At 50.9% G+C, this 14,288-nt stretch overlaps 1 protein-coding gene across 1 annotated transcript; it reads left to right on the top strand.

Annotated features, from left to right (window-relative positions):
* The first annotated feature begins 1,708 nt into the window (after positions 1-1,708).
* On the top strand, positions 1,709-8,169 carry CALHM3 (calcium homeostasis modulator 3). Its single transcript, XM_065920104.1, has 3 exons — positions 1,709-2,157; positions 4,565-4,820; positions 7,266-8,169. The coding sequence occupies exons 1-3, from the start codon at positions 1,871-1,873 to the stop codon at positions 7,755-7,757; spliced, it is 1,035 nt and encodes a 344-aa protein (XP_065776176.1). The 5' UTR covers positions 1,709-1,870; the 3' UTR covers positions 7,758-8,169.
* The last annotated feature ends 6,119 nt before the right edge of the window (positions 8,170-14,288 follow it).

Below are 14,288 nucleotides of genomic sequence, written 5' to 3'. Positions count from 1 at the left end.
TGGTGACATCCCTGGGGGTCCCAGATGCCCACTGGTCCAGGCTGGATGGAGCAGGCGTCAGTGGAGTCAAGGGCACCCCAGCGCCTAAGGTTTTCCTTGGCTCCGGGGCAGCTCTGAGCTGCCAGTGAGGGAGATAGAGGGGAGATGATTGAGGAAGAGCCTGGGCTTCCCCCACTCCGAGCCCAGGCTCAGGCCACGCCTATGGATCTGTGACCAGGAGCAGTTCTTCTGACTGCCTCCACTCCCCTCCCCAAGTCAGGCTGCCTGAGTCAGGACTAGGGGCCAGTGAGGGTCAGGACTGGGGGCCAGGAAGACAGGGTGTTGTGGGGTGGGCTGCAGGTGAGGAGGAAGGAAAGATAGATAGGAAGAGACTGCAGGACAGAGAGGGGGACAGAGACAGAAAGACACACGGAAAGACTCAGACACACATGCTGAGGGACACAGAGTGTCACAACACCGAGAAAGGCAGAGTCAGAGATGGAGAGACAAACAGAATGAGAGAGGGAGAGAGACAGAGAGAGCTAAGAGCAGCATCTTCGTTCCATTTGCTTCCTAGGAGCAGACAGAGGGGCAGGTGCAGGTCAGGGCCTGGGCGGAGAGGACAAAGCTAGAGATGGAAGCAGGGGGAATGAGTGTCATCACAACAGAGAACAAACCTCTGCCACCCTTGCGGTGTGCTTGGCACCCTGCTGGAGGCTGCAGGGACGGGCAGGTGTGAGGGCAGGTCCCCTCCTAGCTCGGAGACCCACCCCACACCTGGGAGGCAGGAGCAGCAGGCAGGAGTGGCCTTTTCAAGGGCCAAATGGGAGGAGAGGCTCCCAAGAGCTAAGGTCGCCAGGGGCAGCTTGTGGAAAGGGCTGCATCTGAGTTGCCTCTTGCAGAGCAGGTGAGAGGAAGGGGCATGGTTTCTCCAGGGGAGGAGGCATCTGCAAACATGTGGAGGTGAGAAGATATATCTGGGTACTGTCAGGAGGGCCTTGAATGTCATGACAAGGAGGCTGAGGGGGCCAGGCCACACTAGAGCAGAGGAGTTATGTAATGGGAACCGTGCTTTAGGGAGACCTGGGCTGGCCAGTGGCCAGACCTGAAGGGCAGCAGAATAAAGTGGAGGAAAGGGTCACAGGCACTCACTGAGCCCCCACCCCCTCTCCCAATGCCCCCCATCTGACACTACAGTCAAGCAACCCCAAACTGCCAACCCACACCTGGCTGCTTCTCACCTCCATGCCCTTGACCAAGCGGTACCCTCCATCTAGAAGGCCTCCCCTTCCCCAACCCGGGCAAATACTGAAACAGTTTAAATGCTCTTCAAAAGACTTCTCTTCCAGGATGGCTTCAGGCAGGGTAAGGCGCCCCTCCTGGCTCCTCCCAGCACAAAAACTGATGTGAAAGCTCCCTGGGCTCAGCTGAGCTAAGCCATGTTCTTAACCAAGAGCCAGAAAATGTAACTGGCTCCATCAGTGCCAAGGCCTTAACCACACCCAGAATTTGCCTGTCCCCCACGGGCAGCCCCACCAGCTGTCCTGCGTCAGTATCCAAACCCTGAAGAAAGGAAGGAATGGGGTGGGTCCCATTTGCCTAGAAGTGCTGCGGGCTGGCCAGTCACAGAGCGGTGACTGACTCATCTCCCAGAGAGGAGGGGAGCAGTGGGGGACAGTTGGGCCGGGCAGGGGAGACTGTAGAGAGAGCCTGCCTCTGCCTCACACCCTTAGCCGGACGCCGTCTTCTCCTAGTCCCCTCGGGCCCTTGGAAGAGAAGGAAGAACCTCTTGCAGCCCCCGGCTTGCCCCCAGCGTGGCTGGCATTGACCAGGAAGGCGGCTGAAACCTCCCTACCCCCACCCGCAGCTGCCCCCCACCCAGGCCGCGGCCATGGATAAATTCCGCACGCTCTTCCAGCACTTCCAGTCCAGCTCTGAGTCGGTGATGAACGGCATCTGCCTGCTGCTGGCCATGGTCACCGTCAAGCTGTACTCCTCATTCGACTTCAACTGCCCCTGCCTGGCGCGCTACAATGCCCTCTACGGACTGGGCCTGCTGTTCACGCCCCCGATCGCCCTGTTCCTCTGCGGCCTCCTGGCCAACCGGCAGTCCGTGGTGATGGTGGAAGAGTGGCGCAGGCCTGCCGGGCACCGGAGGAAGGACCCGGGCATCATCAGGTGCGGTCCCACATCTCCCCACGGGCATTGTCAGGGGCTCCCCCAACTGCATAAGCACTGCCAGGGGCTCCCCGAACCCCAGTGACCCGCATGGGCATGGTCAGGGCTCCCCCGGGCACCCCCACAGGCACCCTACTTTCAGATGTGCCCCCTGCTCTCCCCCAGAAAATGATACCAAGGCACCATCAGTTCACTGAGACAGATTTGCCAGTCTCCACTCTGGAAACAGATATTTCTGTCTGTCACCTTTCCATGCCCAATGATAAAGACGTGGGAAAGACACAGGATTCCCAAGAATTATCCAGGTCATGTCTGTCCTGCTGGCCGTGGATTGTAACTCCCCACATGCATGAAGAACCATCCCATGATGTGCATACTGTATTACACATATGAGAAGTATGGTTGGCTTGAAGGCTGCATCCCGTCTCCTGCAAGCTCCCCGAGGGCAAAGACCTCATCTGCTATCACTGTGTCCTCAGACCCTGGTCGGTGCCCTGTATCAAGAAAAGCTGATGGGGAATTCCCTGGCAGTGCAGTGGTTAGGGCTCGGCACTTTTACTCTTTCACTGCTGTGGCCTGGGTTCAATCCCTGCTCAGGGAATTCAGATCCTGCAAGTCACATGGCATAGCCGAAAAAAAGAGAGAGAAGAAAAGCTGACGGACTTAAGCAATTCATAATGTTCCCTGGCCAACAGTGAGCCAAGCTCTGTGCCAAGTGCTGTGTGTGCATGGCCTCTGAATTCTCACCTCGGCCCTGGGTCTGCTTCTGTCTTGGATCCATTTTTAAGGATGGAGGACCTGAGGCACAGAGAGGTTAAGTCACTTGGCTGAGGTCCCACAGCAAGGAAGAGGCTCTGATTCAAGTCAAACCTGGAACCTCTGCCCTGAGTATTTTAGACAAAATGCCACATTTCCACCATCACCACGGGCTGCCGGTTGGCCAGGAGAGTGCTCTAGATCCACGGGCGTGGTAGGAGAGGCTTGGTGGGTTTTAGTTCACTCACGATCTTCTCCTCTCCCCTATTGATATGGACAACTGGGGTGTTCTCAAGGGCATGCCATGTAACTTCATAACAGGTCTTTGGTTCCACCTTCTAACTACCTTGCCCCCATAGAAAATGATGGAGCTACCCCTGCCTACAACATATTTATAATTCACCACCAGGTCGGCCATGTACACACACACACACACACACACACACACACACACACACACACACAGCCAGCACACACCATCCTATGTTTTGTGTACAACCTGCCTGCCAATGCAGGAAACATAAGAGACCCAAGTTCGATTCCTGGGTGGGGAAGATCCCCTGGAGGAGAGTGTGGCAACCCACTCCAGGATTCTTGCCTGGAGAATCCCATGGACAGAGGAGCCTGGTAGGCTACAGTTCGTGGGGTCAAAAAGAGTCAGACACGACTGAGTGACTGAGCACACATGCAAGTTAAAAACACCTGCATTCTGTGCACAAGCAGCCTCTCTTTTATGTTCCCAGGGGCTCCCAGCTCTCTGTGATTCAGTCACACAGGGAGGCTTTTCCCCTAGGGTCTCGTGGTTCCAGCACCACTGGGCTCCTGTCCTGTGACCAATACCCAATTCAGGCCACTAGATGTAGTAGGTCAAAAGAGGCACCTGGGAACAATCAGGGGCTCCCTGGACACTGCAGGGAGGTGTGCAAGTGCCGTCTCTGGGCAGGTTATTCCACAGGACCCTCTTAGCGACCCCATGGACCACAGCCTACTCCATCCGTGGGATTTTCCAGGCAACAGTACTGGAGTGGGGTGCCATAGCCTTCTCCCCCTCTTAGTTTAGGGTCCCCCCAAAAGCAGGCTCTGGGAAGAAGTGATAACAAGGAGGCAACTGGGGTTCAGTCCTTCTGAGGAGCCTAAGGGAGTGGGTAGAACCCACCTCAGAATCATTCTACTGAGGGTCCCGGATGCTGGGGCATTAAACTACCACCCTACCCTCTGGGATTGGGGTTGATTTGGGGACATGAACCCTCCAGGCCACCCCCCATTGGGAGCAGGGACTCCTCCAAAGCCCCAGACAGAGCTACACAGGGGGTTGAGGTCAGAGGTCTTCAGGCCCTCCACGTGACTAGAAACTACCCACCAAAGCTCTAGATGCTTCTGGCCTGGGCAAAGCACCAACAGAGTCCGCTATAAAGGTTCAGGCAGGAAGAGCACCAGCCCCCCAGTGTTCCAGTCCCAGGGCTGCCAGCATCCCAGCTGTGCTTCTCCCCCACCCTCTGCTGCTCAGGCCTCTGCAGTGGGAGCTGCAACCCTCCCCTTGGGGTAACCACACACTGTCCTGGGAAGTTCATCCTCACATCCCCCCTGTAGCCTTCCTGCTGCACCTGAATTCCGGCTGCCCTGTGTTCCCCCTCCCTTTCTCTGTTCCCAGGTACATGTGCTCCTCTGTACTGCAGAGAGCGCTGGCCGCCCCCCTCGTCTGGATCCTTTTGGCCCTCCTCGATGGGAAGTGCTTCGTGTGCGCCTTCAGCAGCTCCGTGGACCCCGAGAAGTTTCTAGACTTTGCCAACATGACCCCCAGTCAGGTGCAGCTCTTTCTGGCCAAGGTGCCCTGCAAGGAGGACGAGCTGGTCAGGAACAGCCCCGCTCGGAAGGCGGTGTCTCGCTACCTGCGGTGCCTGTCACAGGTAATTCGGGGCGGGGGGGTCCTCTCCCTGCCCTGGGAAATGTCCTGCACTGGTTCCCAGGGGCACGGGGTGAGGAGGTACACATGGTTTCCTGAGGCCCCCTTCCCAATGCTAGAGACACAACTGCAGAGCATGTGGTCCCTGCGGGGGTGGTCAGAAACGTGACCCTCAACAAGGGACAGTGTCAGGCCTTAGGAAGTGGGCACTTTGCCATCAACACTGATTCACCTCAGGGTGGAGACCAGGTGTCCATACCCTTCTGGAGTCAGCTAGGTTCATCTCCAGGTTGGATGGCAGGAAAACGCTGCAGACATACTGCACTACCCTGCCCCCACCCCACACACACATTCTGCCCACCGCTCAGAAATAACACTAATTACCACTTATGAAGCACTTATGTGTCAGGCACTGTGTTAAGCATTTCACATGCATTGCTTCATTTAATTCTCAAAACTGCCCTATGAGATAGATGCAATCATGATCGTCCCACTTTGCGGATGAGGAAACTGAGGCTCTGAGAGTTTAGTTCACAAGGCCAAAGGCACACAGTTTGTAACAGGCTGGGCAGGAATCTGAAATGTCATTCCTCCAAACCCTCCCCTACTATGCAGGTCCTCCCCAGATGCTTTGCTCCCCACAGAGCACAGAATCCGTTATCCTGGGGACAAACCCCAGCCCAAGCTTCAGATCCCACCCTCACCACTGCCAGAGCCCAGCTTGGGCTATGTCTCCCCAAAAGTGTTTACATGGTCCCACCACGTGCAGAACATCACTGGAGATATACCCTAGCTCTCTGGGGTGTCGGGACAGGCTCATGGCAAATGCAGGCCCGTGGAGTGGCAAAGAGAAGACCAGTGCTTGGGACACACTTGATTCTGCCTCAGACTGTGACCATGGCCATGAGCCCATTCCCCTCTGGGCCTCAGGTTCTTTTGCAAAATAAATGGAGGTTCGGTCTACTCACCTTGATGTCCCTGTGGATGTAAACACTGTACACTAGTTCACTAGTTCACTGGAAATAGTGTAGAATTCTCAGACCAGGGTTTGAGTCCTGACTCAGCTGTAAATGATCAGTCACATTAAAAGCTCCTCCAAGTAAAATACTCACACAAACATTTAAAAGGGTGGGGGGAGGGGAGGGCCTTGTGAATGGCCAGGCAGAAAGCTTTGTCAATCACCTCTACAAATGTTAAGGATTCAAATAAGTCTTGTGGTTTAGAGGATGATTTCTCTGCTCCAGGTCTATAAAGTTGCTCTAGTCTTAGGCAATGTCTCAGTACCTTTGGCTGGGCAGAGGGGAGGGCCAGGAGCTGGCCAGGTTGGGGCTCCAGCCTCAGAGAACTACTTTCAGCTTCTCTTTACTCTTTGCCTGGAACACTGTTTCCTGTTAACATTTTGTAAACTATCATCAGCCTTCAGGTCTCAGCCTCAACTTCACAGTTCTCTGAGGCCTCAAATTCAGGTCAGGTGTCCCCTCTCTGAATTTCTATGACCCAAGATACATCCCTCAACATGGTACTTAGCCAGTCATCACCTATGTCATTGTAACTTCCACTAAAGTGTTAGCTCTATGAGAGCAAAGACTAAGTCCTCAGTATCTCCCCGAAAATATAGGATGGATGGATGCATAGATGGGATGGATGCACATATATAAGCATGGATGAAAAAACAGATAAAAAGATGAAAGGATGATAGGTGGATGAATGGATGAGAGTGCAAGGAAGGTGAAACTACCTCCACCCACCTTAGGTTTTCAGCTGAGACTATAACAAAAAGAAAGATTAACAGGAGGAAAATAAACAGTTTATTATTGTGTGCAGTGCTCATCAGGCAGGGGGAACCTAAGACAGAGTCATTCTAAGCGGTGGCTTAGAACCGCGGCTTATATAGCATCTTTAGCTATGAACAATACCTTTGTAGAGAAATGTCAGGACAAAGGAAAGCAGCTTTATGCTTCCAAGGGTGGAAACTGTGGGAAGATAAATAAATACATGGGAAGAAACTAAAGGAGTAAGGTGTGTTTGTTCAGGAGGAAGGCAGGGGGGATAAATAACAAGTGGATAGATGATTGGATAGAGATAAATGGAAGCAAGGATGAGAGTATGGGAACATGAATGGATGGTAGGATAGATGGTTGGATAGGGGGACATGGACAGATAGGAGCATGGTTGACAGGGTGACTTGATAGGAAGACAATAGATATATAGTCAGATAAGAGGATGGATGATGGGATGGGTGGAGAGAGAGTTGGATAGAAAATGGATGGAAGGAGGAATGAATGAATGGGAGGGAGGATGGATGGAGGTAGTTGGAAGAATGGATGACTGAATTGGAAGGCGGATAGACCTGAAAATGGATGGAAGGAATAAGGAAAGGGAACACCCTTGCCACACTGTACAATACCTGTGTGCCTGAACGCTTACATTAGCACTCTCCACCCTCTAGGCCATTGGCTGGAGTCTCACCCTGCTGTTGATCGTCCTGGCCTTCCTGGCCCGCTGCCTGAGGCCCTGCTTCGACCAGACAATCTTCCTGCAGCGCAGGTACTGGAGCAACTACGTGGACCTGGAGCAGAAGCTCTTCGATGAGACGTGCTGTGAGCACGCGCGGGACTTTGCGCACCGCTGCGTGCTACACTTCTTCGCCAGCATGCAGAGCGAGATGCGGGTGCGGGGGCTGCGCCGGGACTCTGCGTGTAGGGGTCCGGAGACCCCTGAGAAGCCCGAGCCCCCAGAAGGCCTGGACGGTGGAAGCGGGAAGGCCCACCTGCGCGCTGTCTCCAGTCAGGAGCAGGTGGACCATCTTCTGAGCACCTGGTACTCCAGCAAACCACCTCTTGACCTCACAGCATCCTCTGGGCTCTGGGGGGGCGGCCTCAGCCACCGCACCCCCACAGTGGTCCCGGGCACCAGGGCGTCCCCACACACCGATGTGTAAGGACCCAGCCCACGTCCTCACATAAAATGCCCACACTGACAAGGATGTGGGGGCTTTCCAGGCAGTGGGGACCCCATGACAGGGCAGCTTAACCCTTGTCAGCCTCCTTCCCCAAAACAGCCCAGTCGAGTTTCCGGGCGTGTTCTCTTGTGTGTTCTACAGCTGTGCTTCACAAACTTCATTGTGCTCACCTGTTCACCGGGACTCTTGTCAAATGCAGATTCTGATTCAGTCCATCTAGGACCAGGGCCGAGACTGCATTGCTAATGAGCTCCTGATGTTTCTGGTCAGTGGACCAAACTCCGAGTAGGGCAAGAGTCTAAACAGATCTGCCCTGGGTGCTGGGTCCTAGATATCCCTATTCTAAATCTAAAATAATAATGACAACAGCACCTGTTTGTATGATGCTTACTCTGTAGCAGGCACTGCTCTAACTTCTTTCTATATATAACTCATTTAATCTTAATGATAATCTGATGAAGTAGGATGATGACTGGCCCCATTTTTTTTGAGAAGAAAGGTGGGGCATTAACGGTTAAGGTGGCTGAGGTCACCCATATAAGAGCTGGAATTTGATCTCAGGACGTCAGTTCTAGAGTCTGCTCTGAGCCACTACATTAGTCCTCTAGACTGTGTGTGTGTGTGTGTGTGAGCGCGCATGCATGCATGTTCTAGATAGAGTGTGTGTGTGTGTTTTCAGGGTCCTTGCTGGGTTTCCTGCAGCCTCCTACAAGTTTCTCTGAGTGAGCTCAGCAAACTTTGCTTGTTGAATTCTTCTCAAAAGTACAGATTAGTGTCTCTTGCTGACTACTGCAGATGAATAGCTTTATATCTTTGTAGGGGGCGGGTTTCTGTTTCTGATTATCAGCGGGGAGCTGACCCTTCCAGCTCCCATCTTCCCCAGTTCCACCAATTCTATTCTAATCAACCAAGGCCAAGCAGCCCTTCAGGTGCAGCTCCTTTGTCAGCCCAGCCTTCTGCTCACCTCCAGCCAGCAAGCACTTCCTCTGTCACCTCTCCATTCACCACCCTCCCCACCACCTGCAGCCTGACCCCTGATCTTGATCTTGCTTTCTAAGGCTGCCTCCTTTTCCAAGCATCCCAGGGGCATCTACCCACTGCCCTCAGCAAGAAGCTGGCACCATGGTAAGAATTTCCCTAGGGATATGAGGAATGAACCAGATCTGCAAGTCAGGGTGCAAATCGGGTGTCCAGGCAGCCCTAGACATCTCTACTGAACAAACACCCCAAGTGATTCTGCAAAAATCCAGTGTTTAAAAACCTCTAGACCAAGCGTGGGTGTAGGGTCTGACTCAGGGATGAAGACCCTCGAAATACCAGGGTTAAATCTTCCCGGAGGAAGAACTGCCTCTCAGTCTCTGGCAACCCAAACAGCAAGGGTTGGGGAAGATCTATTCTGTGAGCTCCTCTGGGTCTCTGCCCTTCCCTGATGACTCACACCCCTGCCCCTCACGCACACATCCTGTTATTGCCTCTGTCTGCACAACAGTGCTTGGTGACACAGACATGCACTAGGTTCACTCTATGCTTTACTGCTAATGAGGGCATGGGGGCAGTACAGGGGCTCTGGAGCCCAGCTCCCTCCATATCAGGCAATCTCTGCTCTCCTGGGTGCTTGCCAAAGGACCTAGGAGGACCAGACTATCCATACAGCCCAGTCTTTCCCCTGCTACCTTGCTGTGGTCAGGCCATGCAAATATCTGAAATGGTACTGGGCAGGGCAAGATTTAGGCAAAGTGTGAGCAGGGATTGGTGGGGGAGGGAGGAGGCAGACCTTGGACGTGATCCAGTCAGCAGGGCCGAGTGCCCAGCCCAGGGAAAGGAGGCTCAGGGACCCCACCTTGGGCTTTAAAGAAGCAGTATCTGGATCAGTAAAGGGCCACTGACTACAGTCAGTACCCTTGGCCTTCTTATATTGAGCCTACTGCATAGAAAGCACTGTGCCAGGGAGGAGGGAAGGAAGAATATACAGATGATGTATATTGCCCCACCCCCAGGGAACTCACTCTCTACTAGGACCGAGATGGGTGCAGAAGTCATTATAACCCAAAGCAAAGGGTGTAAAGTGATATGATAGTGCCATGCCATGTGCCACAGAGATTCAGCGTGAAGAGTTATGGCTCCAAGCTGAGAGAATCAGAAGGACATGATTACAATGGGCCTTAAAGGATGGGGGCGGGGGTTTAACAAGTAAAGAGAGATGGGGGTGGGGGAGCAGAGCATCTACAAGGAGGAAACAGAACAAAAGCAAAGAATTGGAAACGGGCAATGTTTGGTTCGCTGATTCACTCAGAAAACAGCACCAGAGAGCAGCATCGTGGAGAATCCACTTAGTGGAGATTCCAGTCTGAAGGGGAGATAAGACATGAGCCAGTGAACAAACAATCGAGTGCAGGGTGTGTGGTCTGGCCTGGCCAAAGTGAAGGACTTTAGCCAGAGGGACAAGGAGTCTATTCCTATGAATCCCACCAAGAGATGCTTCCTGAGCCCCACATCCAGTGACACCTTCTTGGATCCTCAGCCTTTGATAGTCCTCAAATGCCTCCTTATCCTCTTCAGTCCCCAAATGACATGGTTTCAAACCCCAAACCTCTTTGCCATCATCCATTCACACCACCATTTACTCATATCCTGGGAGAGAGGCCTTGTGTAGTGCATGCCACTCCACCTGGGGGTGAGGGACCCGGGTGGCAGGCGCCACCTACTCCCTTCCCAGGAGAGCAGCCCTCGCGCGTGCTCAAGCTCATTGCCCAAGTCTCCTTCAACTCTAGGAGACAGTCCTTCTGAACACACCCTGTACACAGGTCCTCCCTTCTGGGAGACACGATGACCAGCTGGGCAAGGCAGAAATGTACTGTAAGAGTAACTTTGGCTGTGTTAGTCCCATCTCATATGGTCTGGGCAGCTGCGGTTCTGCACGAGAAGTGGAAGATGTTGGCATCCTTGAGGGTTTTGCTCAGGTCTTTGAGTTTATCCTACAGGCAAGTGCTTCCGGGTGGAGTCAGAAAGCAGAATGATACTCCATCTGGCAGTGATCCCTGAAGCTGCAGGGGTGGGTACGCTAGCGAGAGAGAGAGACTGAGAGAATAGGAAGGACTGAGACCGTTAGAGCTTTTGGGGAGAGAAGATGGGGCAGCAAGTGAGAATAAGGAATCACAGAGGCAGAAGTTCTATAAGAATGCCAGGGGGCAACCTGGTGCTCTGTGACAACCTAGAAGGGTGGGATGGAGTGGCGGGTGGGAGGGAGGTTCAAGAGTGTTGGGACATATATATTCTTATGGCTGATTCACATGGTTGTGTGGCAGAAACCAACACAACATTGTAAAGCAATTATCCACCAATGAAAAAAAATTTTTTAATTGTTTTGAGAGTCAAAATTGATCAAGTTTTGACTATTTCATTCAATCCATGCCTTGATGAAATAAGATTTTACTAGATGAACTCTAAGATCCTTCCCAGCACTGGTATTCTATGACTGTATGAGTCCATTCTTGGTAATATCTAAATAATTATTAGAGTCATAGAGATTTGTACTTTCTGGGGAACAGAATCAATCAATAAACAAGCAGCTTTTTTTTTTTTTTTTTAAGAAAAAATAAAAAAGAATGCCAAGGAGGAGTGAATTTCAAGATGAGAGAATGAATGAATGAAAGTTCTCAGTTGTGTCCAACTCTTTGTGACCGCATGGACTATATAGTCTATGCAATTCTCCAGGCCAGAATACTGGAGTGGGTAGCCTTTCCCTTCTCCAGGGGATCTTCCCAACCCAGGGATCAAACTCAGGTCTCCTGCATTGCAGGTGGATTCTTTACCAGCTGAGCCACAAGGGAAGCCCAAGAATACTGGAATGGGTAGCATATTCCTTCTCCAGGGGATCTTCCCAACCCCAGAATCAAACCGGAGTCTCCTGCATTGCAGGTGGATTCTTTACCAACTGAACTATCAGGGCAGCTCTAAAGATGAGGGAAGGATGAGCAATGAATCCAGAGCTTCAGGGAAACCAGCAGTGGGGGTGCAGGGGATTGAGTGAAATCACAGGTGCTTGGTAACCTTCAAGGGTAGTTGAATGCTCCCCCAGAGAGATGGTCCTGGCAAAGAAGATGGATGGATTTCTGTAGGAATTATCTAAATCCCTGGGCACCTGCCCCACCCAGCCTTATAAAGGAAGAGTGGGAGGTCTGGAGCCTGCTCCCATTTTGAATATTGACATGGAGGAGCGCACCAGGACCCAAAGACTATGATGGGAGTCAAGGAATCCATACCTCTCTGCTGAGAGCCCACCTCTGCCCAACTCTTTGAGGTCGAATGAAATGAGTTGTCCTTAAAGCTTGATCAGCTCTCACATTGGGGAAGGGCCAGAGGGCTATGGGAAGAGGAGAGTGACCCTGAGGCTCTAGAGAAGAGCAGTAGGAGATGGCTGGGGTGGCCAGTGGTAGCAGAATAGAGGTGACATTGGTCTGCCAAGTGGCTATCGCCGTGGTGGTGAGCTCTGAATATACACCAGCCCTTCCTGCCCACCCAGCTGGCACATAGAGGAGGACCTGCTCTTCAGCCTTTCTTACTCTGCTCACAGAAGCTAACAGAACCAGAGTGGTGAGGACAGTCATATCCTATTTGTGTCCAGATTCCTACCTCCTCACAAATTCATTTTGGTCCAAGGCTCACTTCTCTCCTTTATTCACTTACTCAAGTAAGTATTCATTCAAATTTTCAGCACTTGTTAACTGAGCATCTCTTATACCAGGCACACTCTTCTGAGCCCCAGGAACATATCAGGGAAACAAAACAGATATGAGCCTTTATGGTCCGATGGGAGCTCTGTATATTAAACAAACACACCCTCCAAAACACATTACTAACTGAGATCAGTGCTGTGAAGAGGAAGTACATGGGTGGGGCGGAGGGCATGAAAGCCTTTGTCAGCAGGACTGACACTAAGCTAAGGGTTCAGGATCTTCTCTCAAGAAAGGCAACCTACTGAATAGAAGATATTTACAAACATTACCCCAGTAAGGGGTTAATATCCAAATGATACAAAGAACTCACACAACTCAATGTCAAAAAACAACCTGATTTAAAAAATGGGCAGTGGACCTGAATAGACATTTTTCTGAAGAAGAGATACATATGACCAACAGGCACATGAAAAGATTCTTAACGTTATGAATATTCAGGAAAAGACACATCAAACCCAAAATGAGATGTCACCTCACACATGTCAGAATGTCTATTATCAAAAAGACAACAAATAACAAGTGTTGGTGAGGGTGTAAAGAAAAAGGAACCCTTGTGCACTGTTGGTGCAGCCACTAGGGAAATAGTAGATTGCTCAAAAAATTAAAAGTAGAACTACTATATGATCCAGTAATTCCACTCTTGAGTAATTATCTGAAAAAAAACCACTAATTTGAAAAGATATATGCATCCCTATGTTCATTGCAACATTCTTTACAAGAGTTAAGATATGGAAGCAACCTAAGTGCCCATCAACAGATGAATGGATAAAGAAGATGTGAGATATGTATATATAGTGGAATATTACTCGTTGATAAAAAAGAATGAAATCTTGTCATTTGCAACAACATGGATGGGCCTAGAGAGTTTTATGCTAAGTGAATTAAATCAGATAGAGGAAAGACAAATACAGTATGATTTCACTTATGTGTAGAATCTACAAAACAAATGAACACATGTCACAAACAGAAAGAGAGTCATTAACATAGGAAACAGGTAGTGCCTGAGGGGAGAGGACTTAGGGGAGGAGAGGAATAGGTGAGGGAGATTAAGAGGTGCAAACTTTTATTTATTTATTTATTTTGGTGCAAACTTTTAGTTGAAAAGTAAATGAGTCACGGGTATGAAATGAACAGTATGGGAAATATAGTCAATAATTGTGTAATATCTTTGTATGGTGATAGATGGTAATAACTTACTGTGGCGATTGTTTTGAAATGTATAGAAACATCAAATCAAATATGCTGTGTACCAGGAACTAACCTAGTGTTGCTGGTCAATTATACTTCAAAAACAAACAAACAAAAAAAATGGGTGGAGCTCAGAGGCACCTGTTGCACTGATGTCTAGGGTCAGAGAGAGAAAAATGAAAAAGGGCAGAGACAATAGTAAGAGGTGAGGGCTTCTATGCCAGAACTCAATCACATGACCCTAAGCCACATGAAACAGCAGCGGGAATTGTAAGGAAGCCCATGAAATGTTTGCTGGGCACTCCCATTTTTTGTCACAATGTACAACCTCCAATGCAGTTTGAAGGATGCAGAAGCGAATAGCACTCTGTCCTTTTCAGTTAAAGTCCTCATACCTCTGATAAAACAGCCTGACAGTCCTTGAACCACCCCGGCAGCACCACCTGACCAATGGCTCCTGCCTCCTCCACGGCCCTGTTCTCTGGGTGCTCCCCCAGTTGCTGGATGAGCGCTGTGCCCACTTGAGCACTACACACACGCTCATGCTGTCCTATGCAAATGAGGCATTTTCCTAAAGTACAGCATC

Source organism: Muntiacus reevesi, chromosome 2 (genome assembly GCF_963930625.1).
Source record: "Muntiacus reevesi chromosome 2, mMunRee1.1, whole genome shotgun sequence".
Taxonomy (NCBI): Eukaryota; Metazoa; Chordata; class Mammalia; order Artiodactyla; family Cervidae; genus Muntiacus; species Muntiacus reevesi.
The sequence above is the reverse complement of the archived record's forward strand: the minus strand, read 5'-3'. Positions and strand labels throughout refer to the sequence as shown.

What these genes read in the sequence shown, in the direction of transcription:
- CALHM3 (XM_065920104.1), top strand. Translation starts at nt 1,871, where the DNA reads ATGGATAAATTCCGCACGCTCTTCCAGCACTTCCAGTCCAGCTCTGAG. An exon ending in AAGGACCCGGGCATCATCAG is followed by an intron (nt 2,158 to 4,564) that starts GTGCGGTCCCAC and finishes CTCTGTTCCCAG; the next exon opens with GTACATGTGCTCCTCTGTAC. An exon ending in ACCTGCGGTGCCTGTCACAG is followed by an intron (nt 4,821 to 7,265) that starts GTAATTCGGGGC and finishes TCCACCCTCTAG; the next exon opens with GCCATTGGCTGGAGTCTCAC.